At 36.2% G+C, this 17,487-nt stretch overlaps 2 protein-coding genes across 4 annotated transcripts; one reads left to right on the forward strand and one right to left on the reverse strand.

The window, feature by feature from the left end:
- Positions 1 to 4,695: 4,695 nt before the first annotated feature.
- On the reverse strand, positions 4,696 to 8,729 carry Erp44 (Endoplasmic reticulum protein 44). Of its 2 annotated transcripts, XM_071779193.1 has the most exons (7): positions 8,514 to 8,729; positions 7,628 to 7,709; positions 7,368 to 7,523; positions 6,926 to 7,226; positions 6,700 to 6,747; positions 5,988 to 6,283; positions 4,696 to 5,902 (listed from the first exon to the last, which is right to left on the reverse strand). In XM_071779193.1, the coding sequence occupies exons 1-7, from the start codon at positions 8,568 to 8,570 to the stop codon at positions 5,556 to 5,558; spliced, it is 1,287 nt and encodes a 428-aa protein (XP_071635294.1). In that variant the 5' UTR covers positions 8,571 to 8,729; the 3' UTR covers positions 4,696 to 5,555. The 2 variants fall into 2 exon arrangements, with proteins under 2 accessions (XP_071635294.1, XP_071635295.1); XM_071779194.1 differs by lacking the exon at positions 6,700 to 6,747 and having other exon boundaries at positions 8,514 to 8,728.
- Positions 8,730 to 9,724: 995 nt separating this feature from the next.
- On the forward strand, positions 9,725 to 16,020 carry Glg1 (golgi glycoprotein 1). Of its 2 annotated transcripts, none has more exons than XM_071777923.1 (15): positions 9,725 to 9,884; positions 10,023 to 10,383; positions 10,458 to 11,020; positions 11,131 to 11,548; positions 11,703 to 11,804; positions 11,988 to 12,266; positions 12,426 to 12,595; positions 12,830 to 12,947; positions 13,025 to 13,221; positions 13,299 to 13,518; positions 13,798 to 14,124; positions 14,198 to 14,377; positions 14,553 to 14,781; positions 14,959 to 15,065; positions 15,166 to 16,020. In XM_071777923.1, the coding sequence occupies exons 2-15, from the start codon at positions 10,069 to 10,071 to the stop codon at positions 15,328 to 15,330; spliced, it is 3,390 nt and encodes a 1,129-aa protein (XP_071634024.1). In that variant the 5' UTR covers positions 9,725 to 9,884; positions 10,023 to 10,068; the 3' UTR covers positions 15,331 to 16,020. The 2 variants fall into 2 exon arrangements, with proteins under 2 accessions (XP_071634024.1, XP_071634026.1); XM_071777925.1 differs by having other exon boundaries at positions 9,729 to 9,889.
- The last annotated feature ends 1,467 nt before the right edge of the window (positions 16,021 to 17,487 follow it).

Raw genomic sequence — 17,487 nt, forward strand, 5'->3', positions numbered from 1 at the left:
TCCCCTGTCGGACATTTTCTCACTAGACTGAAATATAGAAATACACGCACATACTTGTTCGATAACATGGCTTGTACTCCCCATAAGGTTTAACAAAGTTAATGAAAGACATTTCCTTATTACAACTAGTTTGAACATCGTCGTGTCTCGGCCGCGGTGTTGTGTGGTACAGTACACGATTTATTGCCTGCTCTCGCGATTTTATCTGATTTTTATCTCGCGTGGAATTTAGGCGCAAAGAAGTTTCACCACGCGACTTGAAAAAGAACCAGGGTCGATGACAAAAGACAATCATAAAGAACGGGCGGAGCTCGTCTCCGCGTTACTCTCTCCTTCGCCGTCGTTACTGGCTGAAATTAAACGTAACGAACTGCTTCACTGCCTTGAATCCACGCGAAAAAGCCTCTCGAAAGTAATCGGCACAAGCGGAGAAATTAGAATGACGCAACTTCTCAAACGACGCCCAAAAGATACAACGTTTAAAAACGGTTGCATGCCAAGCACACGATTTCCCACAATTGTCTACAATCACATCCTATAAATCGTTTCGTAAGAAAGCGGTGTAATCGGACCGGTATAATACGATAAAATCGCAGATCCTTAATGAACGGAAGATCGTGTCACCTAGTAGCGACAGCCCTCGCAATTGTTACAACCTAGTTACACTTACTTAACAATTATCATTTAATTATTCGTACGTCTAAGGTAATCAGGTTCTTTCACGCGTATCTATTTAACGTATATGTAATTTGATTATTTATGTGTTTGCGGTATTTCAACGTGTGTTTGATATTAAGCTAGCTGATATAGCTATTATATATTAAGATAGCTATAATATTACAACACGTCATAAAAAGTGGTGAACACTGTGTACTGGTGAAATGCAATACATGTATCGAGTTGCCCCTAAATACAGCCATTTTATAATGGATACTCGTTTGCAGTTTTATCTCCCGACTTTAACCTTACATCAAGTTTATGATGATATGCTACCATGATAAGAAACGTACCTTTCCATTTTCCTTCCGTCATATTTACGATAAGAAACACATACGTGATATAAGTAAGACAGATATACACCATATATAAAATAAAATACCATTCTAGCTATCACATTTGCTTTATCAATGAAATGTTACTAAAAGTCTCGAGTACGGTTTTGTAATTATTAAATAGAACTTCAGGATAATTATGAACTTTAATATTGTCGCACGCACGCATGGATAAACTTCATTGCAAATTGAACGTAAAATTATACGACTATTAATCCTTGATTCGCTCATCAGTTAAACTTGAATCAAGCATGCTCATTATTGCGATGTTATACTAATGATTAAAATGGACAATATCAAAATTAGAAAGTATAAGTTAAAGTTTAAGTTAAAGTTAAAGTTGTTTCGTAATTTACGTCATTAACGCGATAATTTGCCTTACTAAGACCAGATAAATGGATCTCGAATAGATATTCAAAAAATATATATATTAAAATATAGATAATTCGGTAATCATTGTACAAAAGTAAATATGACGGCATTTATCTGGACATAGTATTACATAAACTTTACATTACATAGTTTATATTGTAAAGACTCACCGACCGATGCGCAACGAGCGGAGTTATTCTGCCACGTAGTTGCGATGATTCTGTAACAAAAATAAAAAATTCACATTAAATAAAGGCTCAAAATAATAATCAATGTTTCAAAAAATAATTTTTACGCGCGTCTAATTCGTCTTTTAATTAAATTTACTCTAATATAATTATCTATTTCCCGGGAAAAACCTTTATGAGAATAAACTTTTATAAAACGCATTCTCTAATTATTTCTAACTTATTAAAATAAAACAGCTCGAATAAAAATGGGAAAAAACTATTCATTTTAAGATAAAAGAAATAATACTCACCCCAAAGTTGCTCCGCTGGGGCCCGATGCCTTTGCCAGGCCTCCTCCTCCTCTCAGAACGTCTGGGTTGTCAAGCCTTCCCCTCCTTCTCTTTCCGTTGCACAGGACACTCGCGGAATGCGGAATCGTTGTTCAATATTTCGCGATCACGAACGAATAAACACTCTCGAGATAAAACGATCTGCGTATTACTGTAACAAAAAAAACGAAAGATTCAAATTAAAGAGATGCCCAAAATAATCAACGTTTCAACAAATTCCCTCTCTCAATAATAATATTTCGATCTGAGTAAGAAATGATTTCAAAATAATAAAATAATTCAAAATGAAGAAGAGTATCGTGAGCTTTCGCGCGGTCGGCTCTTTGTTCGCTTATTTCTTTATTCCGAGCGTGAATAATGGAATAGTGAACTTTTCGGAATGGATTCAGATCGGAATCGTTCAGTTATATACCCAATTCTATTCTTACGCAGTAAATACGTTCCGTGTAAGAAGAAATCGCGTTATTTGGAAAAAAGCGTTATTTCGAAAACCGTGACTCAGTTTGAAGAGAATAAGAAAAAAACTAGCGTCATTGTTTACGTGCACTGTACTATGTGTAATAAGTAATAGAAGAATGAACTTTTCACGACTCGTCGAGCTCATTAAACTCGAGCGAAGCTCGGCATAAATACGAAGAAAGCTTCGCTACGTCATTTCACGACATTTCAAAATCCTGAAACGGCTGGTCGCGTTAAACGAAAACGGCTGCCATTGCGCACGCATTCTTACACACACGCACACATGCACGTATTTACAAATCCGGGAGCAGTTCTGCCGAAGCTGATACGACCCGGACCGAAAATTTTTTTTCTTTACCTCGCCCTTTACGAGTATAAAGATAGCATCCAAGTGCACATAAAGCTAATAGTCATGATATTTGCTATAAGTTAATAATCTATAAAACAATAATATAAACAGTGATTACAAATAATAAAAATGACCACGATCAAATTTAATATTAATTATACACATATAATAATTATTGTGTGTATATGTAAATGTATTATTCCAATCGACGTTTTTACTTCTAATTCCAATCAACATTATTCCAATCGACATTTACTTCTAATTCTTCGAAAATCCAACGTACGTGACTAATGCTATGGTCGCACGGAGAACACTTGATGGAATTGTTGCTCAACTGACACGATATAACTATATTTATAGAAATAGGACAATCGCTTGATACTTTTCTTGATATTCATAACACTGCACGCTTACCTTTATACAATATTTACTCCAAATAATTCCATAAAAGTCCATAATTCAATAAATTTACCGTGGGAATAATACTACGATCGCACGGAATTCACTCGACGGAACTGTCGTGCACTCGTTACATTTGTTCGCGAATAAACGTAAAGAATCATTGTCACGTTCGCTTGTTGTCCAAATACGAAGCGAAATTATATCGATATTAATCCTCGATACGCGTATACGGAATACAATCGTGCAAAAAGTCATTTGATAAAGGCGACGTATGACAAACCTTGCGATGCTCGTGCACCAACCCGCGCCGCATTTCGCCGAGAACGTAACAATGTGACACATTGAAAGGTAATGTTTGATTCCGAAGAGCTTCCTCTTATTTCGGGAACGCACAGCACCTAGGCACACACGCACACACACACACACATACGTAACCCAACAGTACCAAACCGTGAATATCGGTATACGGTTCTACGCAGTTTTAACGCGGGCGTACGATACTTCGATCGGAGGCACTCCCGATAAACTTTCGCGAGTGATATTCACCTTTAGACGGCACCGATCGCGACAAATCGACCGGCTTGAACGCAATCGTACGTTCCGGACGCGGGACTCTCCGTTGCTCCGTTTACGTTACCGACTAATCGCCATTTCACGGCTGATTGCGTTCGAGAATCGCAATTTGGCGATATCGAATCGAAGCGGCGAACCAATCACGTCGCAACGAGATATACGTTCTCTTCGTGTTGCAACGTGAAACTGGCGAGATTCAATTCGATTCAATTTGGTTTCCTCCTCTATTATTCAATCCAGTATTGTATTTCAACGATAAAATTAATGCCGCTAAATCGGCTAAAATCATTATATGTTTACAGAAAGACAGAAGAAAATAAATCTGGAAAGCGCACGAAATGAATAAAGATTTTTTTGTGTTGTTGTTTAACATAAAAATACAAAAATCTTTTCTTTTGATAGATATTACAAATCCAGTAAATCTACCGCAGGAATAATACTACGATTGCATAGAATTCACCCGATGGCACTGTCGTACATTCGTTACCAAAAGCGAGTAAATTATTATAAAAAATGTAATTTATGCAACTAATTATATAGTACGCCATATATACGTATGTTCTTTCTTCGCATTTCGACGTATAATAGGACACGTGAGAAAGATTTCGATCGATTCCGAGCGTAAGAAAATTCGGTCAAATCGATTAATGCAATTGCATGTGATAACGATCTCAAACGCTTCGCAAGATACTTCTGATAAAAATTTGCGCACGAGGTTTACTCTTACAAGGACGATCGTGAGAAACACGGAATAGGTTGAACATGATTTAACGTGGAGATATTTAGGCAACGCCGACGATAAATGAATAAAACATAACAACGTTGTGACTTAGAAATTGTTTATTAACAGGCAAAACAATATCAATCATACAAATAATGCATCCTATAACTATCTTACGAGGGCACGCCGAGATTTCATTTTCTCGAACATTACGATCATGCGATAGAAAGAACTCTTTTTTTTCTCACTCTCTCTCTCTCTCACTTTCTCTCTTATACACGTCATTCAGAAACATTTGCCCTATATGCAATACGGTCAATGGTATATGCATGCATACACGCATTACGATACTATCGTATATTCTCGAACACATTTACGCCTCGGATTCTCGACGAATGTTATCGTGTATAAATTTTACTAATAATAAGTATTGTGCTAAGGATTTCTGATGGGATACGAGAAAGGAGAGATTGTGTAAATCAAATCTTTTTACATATAAAGGACATCTCAGGTTGATATCGGAATTGCAGAGATCAATAACGATATTAACTTGCACGATATTAACTTTTATAATATCCAGTAAAAGGATTTGATACGTAATTATCGACACTGGTAGATGCAAAGTTTCACAGTCAATATAAAAAATGCTCTCGGCAACTCACTTTATGAAGAACAGACACATCTTATCAAAAGGAAAAGAACCTTCTGTTCTTAGCCATTCGTTTGCCGACAATAGATCGCGCAAACGTACGAGATTTATTTTTATAAAAAATAAATTGCTATGTCATATTTTGTCTATAGATGTGAAAATCATGTATAATTAATAAATAATCTCTATTGACGGTTTTTTTTTAATTAAATAACAAGTGAGCAAACCAAAATATCAATCCCATCCTACGAAGAATACGAAGAGGGAATAAAGGAGAATGCGGAGAAGGAAAAACGGATTTCTTGAGGTCTTAGAAGACTCGCGTTACGCACTACGAAATTAATATGTATCTATGTCGAATGTTGGAAAATCCCCGAATTGTAATTCACTTTTTCTCTAATATACTGCATATAAATTAATTACGAAAGTCTCCCTGCACTGTACTGCGCTCAATCTCATTACAATTCATCCTTAACTATTGTATATCTATTTTTGCTTGGCGCCAGTTTTTTAAACGCAGACTCCGGCGGTGTTGTGGGCGTTTTCACCTGTTTTCCAGTAACTGATATTTCATTGTTAGTAATGTCAGGACCGTAATGAAACTCGCGATGAAGCTTTCCGGAATACAAGTCCTGCAGAAAAGCCTTAAGTTTTCCTTCTACAAAAATGTCATTGAAGTCCTTGAATAGGTACATGTGTCTAAAGCTGTCTATTGCAATCAGTGGCAAATCTGCTGCACTTTTCCCTAAATGGTGCAGCGGATGCGCAAATTTCAGGCCGTCGGCGGTTAAGAAATTGATATTTTCTGAAAAAAAAAGCAATTAAATCAGTATGACCTAAAGTTTTACGAAAAATTGATAAATAATGTAAGTAAAATCAGAATGACATACGTTTTTCACTTATTAATGACTTAGTTACGATATATTTGTACTGCTTGACACTTTGCATATCATCAGGAGCATGAAACAATATAAGGAACGGCAAGCCTTCCTCCGTTAATTCCTCAGCATTTTCAAACGTTATTTCTCTTACAAATGGCACACATTTCTCCTGCGCCCATACATTTAATTCGTCATAAACTGCCAAACTTCCCTTGTAAGTTTCATCCGTTTCAACGGACAGGGCCTTATCCGATCGGAAGGCAATAATAGGCTCTCCTGGAGGATGCATTGCTTTACTTGCATTCCTACACATATTATTTCAATATATTCAAACTATAGACCTTTATTTAGTGGTAAATATACATTATTCTGTTAGTCACATAATATTAAAAGTACTTGAAAAAATATAACTGAAAAAAAAGAACTTAATTATTCTTATATTATTCAGTCTGCATAATAAGTAAAACATTTTTATAAACTAATCAAAACTTTCAAAATTAAAATAAATCACTATGTAAAAAAAAATCAAAATTATCATTATCACGCCATTATACAGCATGAGAAACTTGTCTATAAAAAATTTGCATCTAATATATCTCAGCGTAAGCTTCCAATAAGATTGTACAATAAAAAAAATAAAAGATAAGAAATGATAAAAAAGATTACAAAACTATAATTTTGGTACAAAAGCCAACAAGCTTATGTATACCACTTTACTTACAGCAAATGTAAATGCTGTCCAATTTCACAGTTTTGATTGGAGCATGTGCTTGTCAAATAAAATATTATAATAATTATTATAAAATGCAGACTACACGCAATATTCTTATGTTAACAAACAGGAACTTTTGCATCTGTATCAGCTTCTTGCAAGAGTTATTTACATCATAAGGAGAAATATGTGTTGCAATAATTCTACGATATATTAAAAATAAAAAATATCTTACCCAAAACCAACGTAGAACTGGCAATCGTCCTTCAAATTAGTGGCGACTTTTCTAAACAATGCATATTCCGGTACATCTTTCCTTTCAAAATATCCTATAATCATACGTTTTTTATCGTCAAGTTGTTCAAGCTCCCTCAAATCGAAAAATTCTTTAATAGGATCATCCAACTGCTTTCTGACAAATTCTTGGAATGCTTCCACTGATCGCTGCCCCCTGTATTCTCTCTTAGTTGGTTGCCCGTTTCTTATTACTTTTAACGTTGGATATTTGGTTATATGAAATCTAGATGCTACAGACGCTGTAAAAAAAAAAATAACTCTTGTAATAATCTAAATACATATAAAGTCTAATCTGTTTAATAGATTTAATATTTAAATTTTGCTTATTAATGTAACTAAAAATTATATATATTTTATAGGCATATTTTAAATATACTCACTCTCACGGTCACAATCCACTTTGGCCATTACTACTCTTCCGGGCTGCGGGAATTGTTCTCTAATCTTATCTGCAGCTTCATCAAATATTGGAGCTAATAGATTACTAAAGCGGCACCATTGTGCATAAAAGTTGATAAACACCAGTTCATTCTCAGCTGAAAAAAATTTTAAATTGAAAAAAGTAGATACCCCACACTCGATTATTACTAGTTCGCTAGCATTCTCTGATATTTGTGGCTCATCATATATCATTTCTTACCTAACGTTGCATCGATATTCTTACTCGTGAGTGAAAGAGCACCTTCTTTCACTTCCTCTGCTATACTGTTGGGCAAACGTACCTAAAAATACACAGTATTAATTACACATTAATTACATATTGTATATTTTGCTCTATTAGAATCTAATTTCTATCAAGCGAGTTGATCTTTTTCTAGTTATGCATTTTGTGTCCTAGAACAGAAGTGCTTAAACATCGCTTGACAAGTATAATGTACTTTGCATTGATACATGACTTATCCTGAATTATAAATCTCCAACCTTGATCTTTAAACCATGAAATATAGACTACAGCTTTCTTGCTATGATAAATATTCTAGCGAAAAACAATCACATAAATAAAAATGCTTGTCGTATCTGCAAAAATTCGTCCCAACAACATGGAAGTATGCAAAGAATCTCCCAAAATCCACATATTGCAGCGAATCGTGATTTCTTTTCTCAATCAGTCTATGTCCCTTGAATTGTTTTTCTTTAAGGCGGGGTTAAATTTGGAATACGAATATTTTTTGGATTTTCTTTTAAAGGTTCGGGATAAGTACATCTTATCGCCGTGTCTCCAACCGGGGGTTCCAGTTTTTTTAATACAAATCTTCTGACACCTTCCTTTTTATTGTCTTTATAAATTGGTTTTTTTTCTCCCCAAATGCAAGGTTATTGTGATAGGTTATGCTGCGCAGGACACGCCGAAGCAGAAGCGGTTTGTTGACTCGCGAGGCATTTAGGCAAATAACAATTAGCAATCGAAAGACAAATGGAAATTCGTAAGCCGTGGGCGATTCCCGTTATAGGGGGGAACTGTTAAAACGTTGACACCCCGCGAGACGTGAAATGACGTGGCAACGCAACTCCGTGAAGTTACTCACCAGCAGACACGCGAGTGTAAGTACTTTGACGCGAAATATATCACAGCGGGCCAGCATTTTGCGATTTCACGACGACTAACTCGACGGGGCGACGAGTTTTTGAAACACCATCAGTGAAACGGGCCGCTCTGTGCGTCAATTGCTACGAGCTATAGCGGCACATCGCACTGCATCGCACTGATCGCACATCGCACATCGTCGAATCGAGCGTGGAAACATCCTCGAGGTCCTCGAGACATCGATTATCGCCGCGTCCATCGCGTGACGTTTTTCGAAATTCCAATAGGTGGAACTTTACGCGCGCGCACGTTCTGCATTCAATAAACTTTGCTATATTTTATAAATATCAAGCGCTCAAATAAACGCGAACTCGTATTTTTTAAACATATACGCGACGACCTAATATTAAATTGAATATGTATGTATTATTTTGAATAGACTAATTTATATGATAAATCACAGCATAATATATATTATGCAATAAAATTTATATATATATATATATATATATATAATCTGTTTTAAAATTATAAAATTTAACTTTGAGAAAATAATATTTTTTATTTAATTTTTTTAATGCAACAAATTCTTTCCTTCTTCTCACGTCAATAATAATAGATTTAATTTTAAAAAGAAATACCATTTGATGTTAAAATAGAACATGTTAAAATATATTAAATAAGATAACAATTCCTTGTATAAATTAACAATTCTTATAAACCACCAACAGATTTACATAAATTGCATTTGCATTATTTATTCCGCTAGAGAATGTATTTTTTTAGTCAGCACTTCAGGATTGTTCTCATAATATGACCGAATCCACGTGATAAATACTCGCTCGTTTCTTTTTAACAATTTATGTATAATATAAATGAAGTAAATAATATTATACTTTATTTGTATTTTTTGATTTATTTATTATAATGTTTTATATTTGCATGCTATTATATGATATAAACGTACTTTATTTAGCAAAGAATTTGTTGTAAGAATTTGTTGTTCTCATTTGCCCCTCGTGGAATTAAAAAAACAAAAAACAAAGCATTTTATATTTTCTCGCTTCATCCAAATTCCTGCGTTATCGACGTCAATTTCGCCGATACCGGGTGTTAATATACTGCAAACGGTATACCGTGTACCGTGTGTCCTGCAAGATGACGTTGTAAAAACACACGACCGCCACAACCGGTGACCTCGCTCCGTGTTTCATATTATTCCGCACCAATCGTATTATCTCGCTGGCAATTGCTGGTACCAATACTCTCCGCGTATACATGACGTTCACGTCATACAGTAGATGATCAACAAGCATAAAAAAAAAGAGGAAGAAATAACGAAAAAGAAAAAACCGGCCGCGGCAAGAGATCTGTAAGGTCGTGCTTCTCTCTTTTGTCGAGCTTCTTTTTCTAGTTAAACAATTTTCTCTGATGTTAAGCAACTCTCAATGATTAAGTGGCATTTGAGTAATTCCACGTGAACCGCGTTTAACGATGTATTCTTTTACAGAATTCGTAATAATGATTCGCTAAGAAGTGAGGCTTGAGCGTTAAGAATGGAACACACCGGGCAAGTACTAACCGTGATACTCATCCTGTCGGTGCTGCATTGCACAACGTCAACGTATTTTGGAGATGCGTTCGCGCAACAGGCCGACGAGTTCTCCAAAATCGGCTGGCTCTTCACCGACAGCTCCGTTCGAGCTAGGAGGGTTCAACGAGCCGCATATGATCGCAAGAGAGAATCCGAGGATGACGGTTCGCCAAAGATCATCAACGGCCAGTGTCGCGATAAGTTGAATCGCCTTTGCGGGGATATAGATGGGAACAACGACGAGCTCACGCTGCTTGAGTGTATTCAGACCTTCAAGGTATACGTCGTCTGCATTACGTGGGGGAACAGGATCGAGTATCAGAGATCTAATTGTTATTCCAAACGTTGCAGCCCACTGAGATATCTGGGATCAATCAGAAGTGTCAGGAGGCAATTTGGTCCTACGTCCAGAATATTACAGATAATCAAAACATAGAGAGGCTAGCCAGAAAAGCATGCGGCTCACAATTGGACACCTTACAGTGCTCCAGTTCCGAGAAGATTCATGGGGCTTATTTGTCTTGCCTGATCGACAAGCGGGAGACGGTCAGGGATCCTGACTGCATCACTTACATTCAGAGATTGGAGTGGATTGCTTTCAGCGATTTCAGAATTTTGACTCCTTTCAAGGAAGACTGTGCAAAAGATATTAGGAAGTTCAAGTGCGACAGTGTACAGCCGTACAGAGATATATCACAAGGTCAGATATTGGCCTGCTTGCAGGAACACGTCGAGCAACTGCAGCCCGAATGTCGGAGGCATATTCTCCACGTATCCGAGATCCAAGCTGAAAATATCAAATTAGATCGTCAGCTGTACATGGCGTGTACTCATGATCGCATTAAGTTCTGTCCTAACATTAGACCAGGCAGTGGTCAAGTCTACAAATGCTTAATGAAATATAAAACCGATAGGTAGATATTTAACAATTTAAATGTAGATTTGTGATACTATCTAGAGAGTTCAAGAGATTCATTAATTCTATCTAAAGATCTTCTATATTAAAATATTTTTGTATTGACAGATCAATGACTGCACAGTGTCAGGAGCAGTTGACAAGGAGAGAGAAGCTCATTGCTTCTGACTACAAGATTAGCAAAGGTCTAGTTAAAGCATGTAAGGAAGATATCAGAAATAATCATTGCAGGCGATCTGTGTCCGAAGACAAAGAGATAAAGCTAGCGCAAATCTTGCTTTGTCTGGAGTCGGCTATGAAGAACGGCAGCAAGATCGACGGAAATTGTCAAGCGGAAATGTTTGATCACAGGAAACTGCTAATGGAAGATTACAGATTGTCGCCGGAGATTGTGCACAAATGTGCCAACGATATTACGACTTTTTGCAACAGTCTCGAGGTCGGCGGCGCCACGATACACTGTCTGATGGAGCACACGAGAACGAGGAAGAGGAAATCGAGAGTCACGTCGGAATGCCAAAGAGCGGTAATAATTGATAAAAAAAAGTTAAAAATATCACGATTAAATTTTTCCAGGATCAAATAATACATTTATTTACAAAATTTTTATAACGTTTCTAAGAATATTATAAGGTGTTTCATAATCTTTTTATAAAATGTTGTATATCATATAATTTCAGTTGGAGGAGTTAATTATGGAAGCTGATGCCGGCGAAGATTGGAGAATTGATCCAGTTCTAAGAGAACAGTGTCAACCTGTAGTTAATTTAGCTTGTAGAGACGTGAGTGATTAATTTTTACATACAAATATAGAATCTAACCCAGGAAATAACTGGTGGCCACATATGAGAAATTCTGGGTTCTACATGAAGTTTTAAACTTGCTTTTTTAATTCAAGTTTGCAGCTCATGTATTTATAAAATTTATTTATCACTTCCTGTTAAGCATTTTAATATCTAATTTAGGTGCACGGTGGAGATGCCAGAGTGATATCTTGCTTAATGGAACAACTAGGAACGGAGAGGATGACTGAGGCCTGTGAGACAGCCTTAGTGCAAATACAATACTTTATCGCCAGAGACTTCAAACTTGATCCGCAATTATACAGAGCGTGTAAATTCGACGCCGTGCGTTTGTGTCATGCAAGGAACGCGTGGGTCGGCAACGGCAAACAGATGGATCCTGAGACTGGACCTCTGGTACTGCCATGCCTGTATCGGCATGTGTACCTGAAAAATATGACGGTAAGATTATCAAGACTGTTTAATGGATAATTAATTCTTAATTAAGGTAGATTAATGATTTAGTTTTTGAACTGTGATGATTTAAATTATTAACACTGTTATTATTATTTATCATAAAAAATCTTATTCTTAACTGCTTTTTGTTTATATTCCGTTCAGCTGAGAGCAGATTGCTTGGAAGAGATTAGAAGAGTCATGAGGCAGCGCGCTATGAATGTCGATTTGCAACCCGAGATAGAAGAAGTGTGCTTTAATGAATTGGCGTCACTTTGTTATGACAAAACTGCGAAGGGAGAAGAGATTCTATGCTTGCAGGATAATTTAGAGAAGTAGGTACTAATTATCTTAAATCAAATTATACACATTGAAAAAGATTTGAAGCTATATTGCTGATAATTATTAATTATTTCATAATTATTATCTCTCTCGCGCAATGTTCGTACATGATATCAATAAAAGAATATTTTTTTCTAAGCTTTTTCGTAATTCCAAACTATTTCTCTGATATTATTAATTCCTGTTAGATATACAAATATTAAATTTCTTGAATTCGTTAATTGCAGCTTGAAAGAAAAATGTAAGTTTGCAGTTGGAAATTTTACTGAGGAACAAGCTGAGCGTGTTGAATTAAATCCCATAATTTCTTCCGCGTGTCAACATATTATGGAACGTCACTGCGAAGTATGCCTTGAATTATTCAATCTACTTCGTTATTTTATTATCAATGATATTTGATCAATGATAATGACTTGTTCTAGGAGGTATTAAAATACGGAAAAGATGAAGGAGATATGATGGAATGTCTTATCGAGCACAAAAACGAACTGGATGCGCGCACCGATTACAAATGCAAAGCAGCCGTGGAACATTTCCAATTGATATCCTTGAAAAACTATCATTTTACATACAAATTTAAGGAGGCATGCAGGCCTCACGTTAAGAGATGGTGCCCTAAGTAATTCAATTTCTTGATATACAGAATTTAAATATTGTCGAACTTAAGAATAAATTGTATAATACATTTTAACGTAGATCAAAGACGAAAGCCGATGTGATAGAATGCTTAAGCTCGATCGTGCAGGAAGATATAATGAAGGATTCTCAGCATCGTGTGATGAAGGACTGCAGGCAACAGTTGCGAGCACAACTTTATCAACAGCGAGAGAACATTCATTTTGATCCTGTTCTGCAAGCGACCTGTGCAGTAGACATTAAACAGTTCTGCTTTCACGTGGAACCGGGCAATTCACAGGTAGCGATAATATCTATCTAAGATAGTACTCATATTTTTTCCGCCGAATTTACATTGCATACATTGTAACTGATTTTAATTGGATGTTTTATTTGAATGTTTAAATGTTTATTTTTTACATTTAAATACAATTATTATGTTTTATTTTTTAAATATTAATAGTAAGCAGTATCTGTTCTTTCTTTTTCAAATTTTGTGTTGTTGGTTCTTTGGTTAGATGGCTACTCTAAGCAAATTCTAATGTTACGATAAATCTTACTGAAACTTGGATTGTTTTAGGTATTAGAATGCCTGGCGTTGCACAAGTCTAAACTATCGGACATGTGTCATAAACAGCTGTTCAAAGTTAGGAAACAAGAGTTTCAAGACAGCTCCAGTGATGTACCTTTGCTGAGCATCTGTCGAGCCATGATCAAACAATACTGCCATGATGTGAGCAAATCACAAACTTTGGATTGCCTTAAGAGATATAAAGACGAACTCACTTTCGACGATAAGTGCAAAAACATTGTGGTTCGACGAATGATTGAACAGAATACGGATTATAGGTTTAATACTGCATTGCAAAGTGCATGTGGCTCTGATATCGATAGACATTGCAAAGAGGTAAAAGAAATTATCTACAGATAATTTAACATAATGTAATAATTAATTAATTCACGAATACGTATTACTTCAGGTATTAATACACGAGCGCACTGACAAAGAACTCGAAGGAAAGGTAATTAAATGTTTGAAGATCAGATTTCGGGAATCAAAGCTGACGACTAAATGCGAGCATCAAATGGCTAACATCCTCAGAGAAGCTGCATTAAATTACCATTTAAATCCGTTATTAGCAACGATGTGCGCCCACGAGGTAAAAAAAAATCATAGAACTATAATTTATAATTTATCCCAAGAAAATTTATAAGAACTTATTTTTGAATAGCTTATGATGAATATTTTGAATCTAATTGTTGTGCAAGATTTTACACTTACTGTAGAATTCAATTTCAATTAAGTTTACGAAATTCTTCTTTTGTTTCTGTTAGATTGAAACTATATGCCGGTCAGATGAAAACGAGCCTGGTGCTGTCGAGGAGTGTCTTAAAAGGAAATTTAATGCGGGAAATCGAGATATGAGGGAAGAATGTCGTTTAGAAGTTGCAGATTTGATAGAACAAACCAAAGCTGACATCAACGTGGATCCCTTGTTGCAGAAAGCTTGTGCCGTGGATATCAGCAAATATTGCGGTGCTGTACCTCAAGGCGCGGGAAGACGTATGTAATATTTTTTTTATTAATAACCACAGGCTAGAAAACAAGAAGTAATTTTGCTAAAAGTAAATGGAGCCCTTCAAAATTAAAGTCTATTAAATTTTATTGACTTTTATATATACATGCATTAAATATATGATAGTAACTATTAATAATTTGAATAACACAATTGTATGACAGATATAATGTGCTTGCAAAATGCGTTGGAAGACAGCAACAAATCTTTGCAACCTGATTGCTACAAAATGCTAACTACAAGGATGGAAATGTTTAAAAATGCTGCCAAGGTCTGTGAAAAATACCCTGTTATGTATATCTATTAATTTTTTTCTCATTGCGTGTCTCGGAATAATCGTGGAATAATAATTTTTACTTATCATGTTACAGTTGATCGCGCCAAATACGTTCGAGGAGTTATATTCGACGGTGAATCGTTCCCCAGCGCGGCGTTACTTCATGATCGTTGGTTTTACCATGATTGGGGTGATTTTTATCGTCGGTATGTTCTGCGGCCGAGTGACCAGGCGGACGATGATCATGAAGAACAAGTGACGACACAGCCGAGGCCCGTCCACTAGTGAAATGACTTTGGTGAAATTCGTCGAAGGACTGTAATAAACTATTAACACGTGCGTTGATCTGGTCGGCGACACGGTGTGCGAGTTCACGATAAGAGAAGAAACATTGGTCTTTTTATACCTTCGTTTACGAAGTTTTTAAAATGCGGATCTTTGTATTAATAATCGGAGGAGAACTACGAGATTTTTGACGCGGCTATTAAGTGCACGCGATATTTATGCAAAACGAAGATTGTAAGCGTCTAAGAATATACGAACATTCGAGGATTTAACAACGCGTATAAGGAGATTTAAATATTTAGAAATATACTATACGTTACTGTAACATATTATGATTCCAAAAAATACAGGGTGTTCTATAGGGTTTGTGACAAGCTTCAAGAGCGCATCTCTTTATACTCGTCAAGAAGAACGCTCTTAAGTTTCTTACAAGAAACGAAAAAAGAATTATGTTATGCGATATTACGACTTTATACTCCATAGATCGAGATTACTGCGAAAGAGAGATATTATATTCCGAGTAGGATCGAAATTTTAGATTTCTAACGATTTTTTTTTTGAAAAAGCAATAATTTTCTTTTCTTAAAGCGAGCGACACTATTTCGTCTTTACCTGCGAGAAATTTGTTTGAAAACAAGGAATAAAAAACAGTGAAATAAAATAACCAGCGAATTTATTCGCCTTTGTTCGCGGGAACGCAATTTTAACGAAAAAGTAGCTGAAGTGCCAACGATTCTTGGAATCACTGGGATTTCTTGGAACATATACTGTCTAAATGAACGTGTATACTGTCGTTTCCCGGAATCAGCCTTGATTTGGAAGTTCGGAGAGTCATCATAAGTAGCGAAAGTACAAGCACCTAATTATTCGAAGTGCTCCGTCTCTCTTCCTCCTCTCCCAGGGGTTTCGCTCAATCTTCGTGATGCAATTTGCAGAGAGAATTGCGATGCCGGTTCACGAATAACCGTTACGAAGCGACCGTGCAACGATTATTTCCTGTGGGACTCTCGTGGTCATCCCGCGGAAACGACTCCGCGTACGAGCATGCGAGCGGGTGAAACATGAGCGGAAGAGAAAAAGTGACGTTTCTACGAGTCTGATGAGCTCTCTCGTACCTCGCGTTTGCGATACGAGGTACGCGAACGAGGCTTTTCAAATTGATTTAAATTCCAAAGAGACACGCGCTCGGTGGGCGCAAGTTAGTCCGAGTCTTCCACTTTTCAAGCCTCAGTTCCTCGCCCGGGGCTTTTACGACCGACGCACACGTATCTTCGTCGTGCGCTCTCATATGACGGCTCTTGTGTAAATATAATATGCAAGAATTATAAGCTTTTATCTGCCACGAAATATACATACGTATATATATACCTACATGTGTGTGACGAGAGATATGAGCAGCATTAATTATTTACTATAACTCTGATTATCTTTTCTGGATAAACGAGCAACTTTAATTGCGATTCTAAATAGACGAATAACTTTGCAGATAATATCACTGACAAAAGAGCAAATTTTTGTGCGATAATCGCCGTCGAGATTGAAAGGCGCGCTAAAATACTCAAAGAAAATGAAAAAAAGCTGAAAGCTTATCGTTGATTACATCTCTCATATTTTTAGTATTTTAGAAATATAATATTTTTAATTAAAAATGTGAAGAGACATCTCGAATTAATCGCGATGTTATACGTTAAATTTTGTAGAATCGATCCTCTTCGCGTTATCGTCAATTACATATTTCCGTCATATTTTCAGCATTAAAAAATGTAATATTTTTAATTAAAAATGTAAGAAGACATTTATAGAGCCGATCCTCGCGTCATCGTCAATTACACCCCGTCATATTTTTATTATTTTAAAAATACAATATTTTTAATTAAAAATGTGAGAAGAGACATCCCGGAATTAACTGCGATGTTACGTAAAAATTTTATAGAACCGATCTTCTACGCGTCAATTACATCTGCTGTATTTTTAGCATTCAAAAAATGTAACATTTTTAATTAAAAACGTAAAAAGACTTTCTCGCGCGCGCGCGAGTTAATTGCGATGTTACGTTAAATTTTATAGAGCCGATCTTAATATGCATTGCATCGTGCATCGTGTGCGTGTTGTCAATGTTTTTTTCGCGATT

Source organism: Temnothorax longispinosus, chromosome 5 (assembly GCF_030848805.1).
Source record: "Temnothorax longispinosus isolate EJ_2023e chromosome 5, Tlon_JGU_v1, whole genome shotgun sequence".
NCBI classification, from domain to species: Eukaryota; Metazoa; Arthropoda; class Insecta; order Hymenoptera; family Formicidae; genus Temnothorax; species Temnothorax longispinosus.

Coding starts and splice junctions, on each gene's coding strand:
- Glg1 (XM_071777923.1), top strand. CDS start 10,069: ATGGAACACACCGGGCAAGTACTAACCGTGATACTCATCCTGTCGGTG. Junction 11,805..11,987: donor TTAATTTAGCTTGTAGAGAC/GTGAGTGATTAA, acceptor TATCTAATTTAG/GTGCACGGTGGAGATGCCAG. Junction 14,125..14,197: donor TCGATAGACATTGCAAAGAG/GTAAAAGAAATT, acceptor GTATTACTTCAG/GTATTAATACACGAGCGCAC.
- Erp44 (XM_071779193.1), bottom strand. CDS start 8,570: ATGCTGGCCCGCTGTGATATATTTCGCGTCAAAGTACTTACACTCGCG. Junction 7,710..8,513: donor TTACACTCGCGTGTCTGCTG/GTGAGTAACTTC, acceptor GTGTATTTTTAG/GTACGTTTGCCCAACAGTAT. Junction 7,227..7,367: donor AGTGGATTGTGACCGTGAGA/GTGAGTATATTT, acceptor TTTTTTTTACAG/CGTCTGTAGCATCTAGATTT.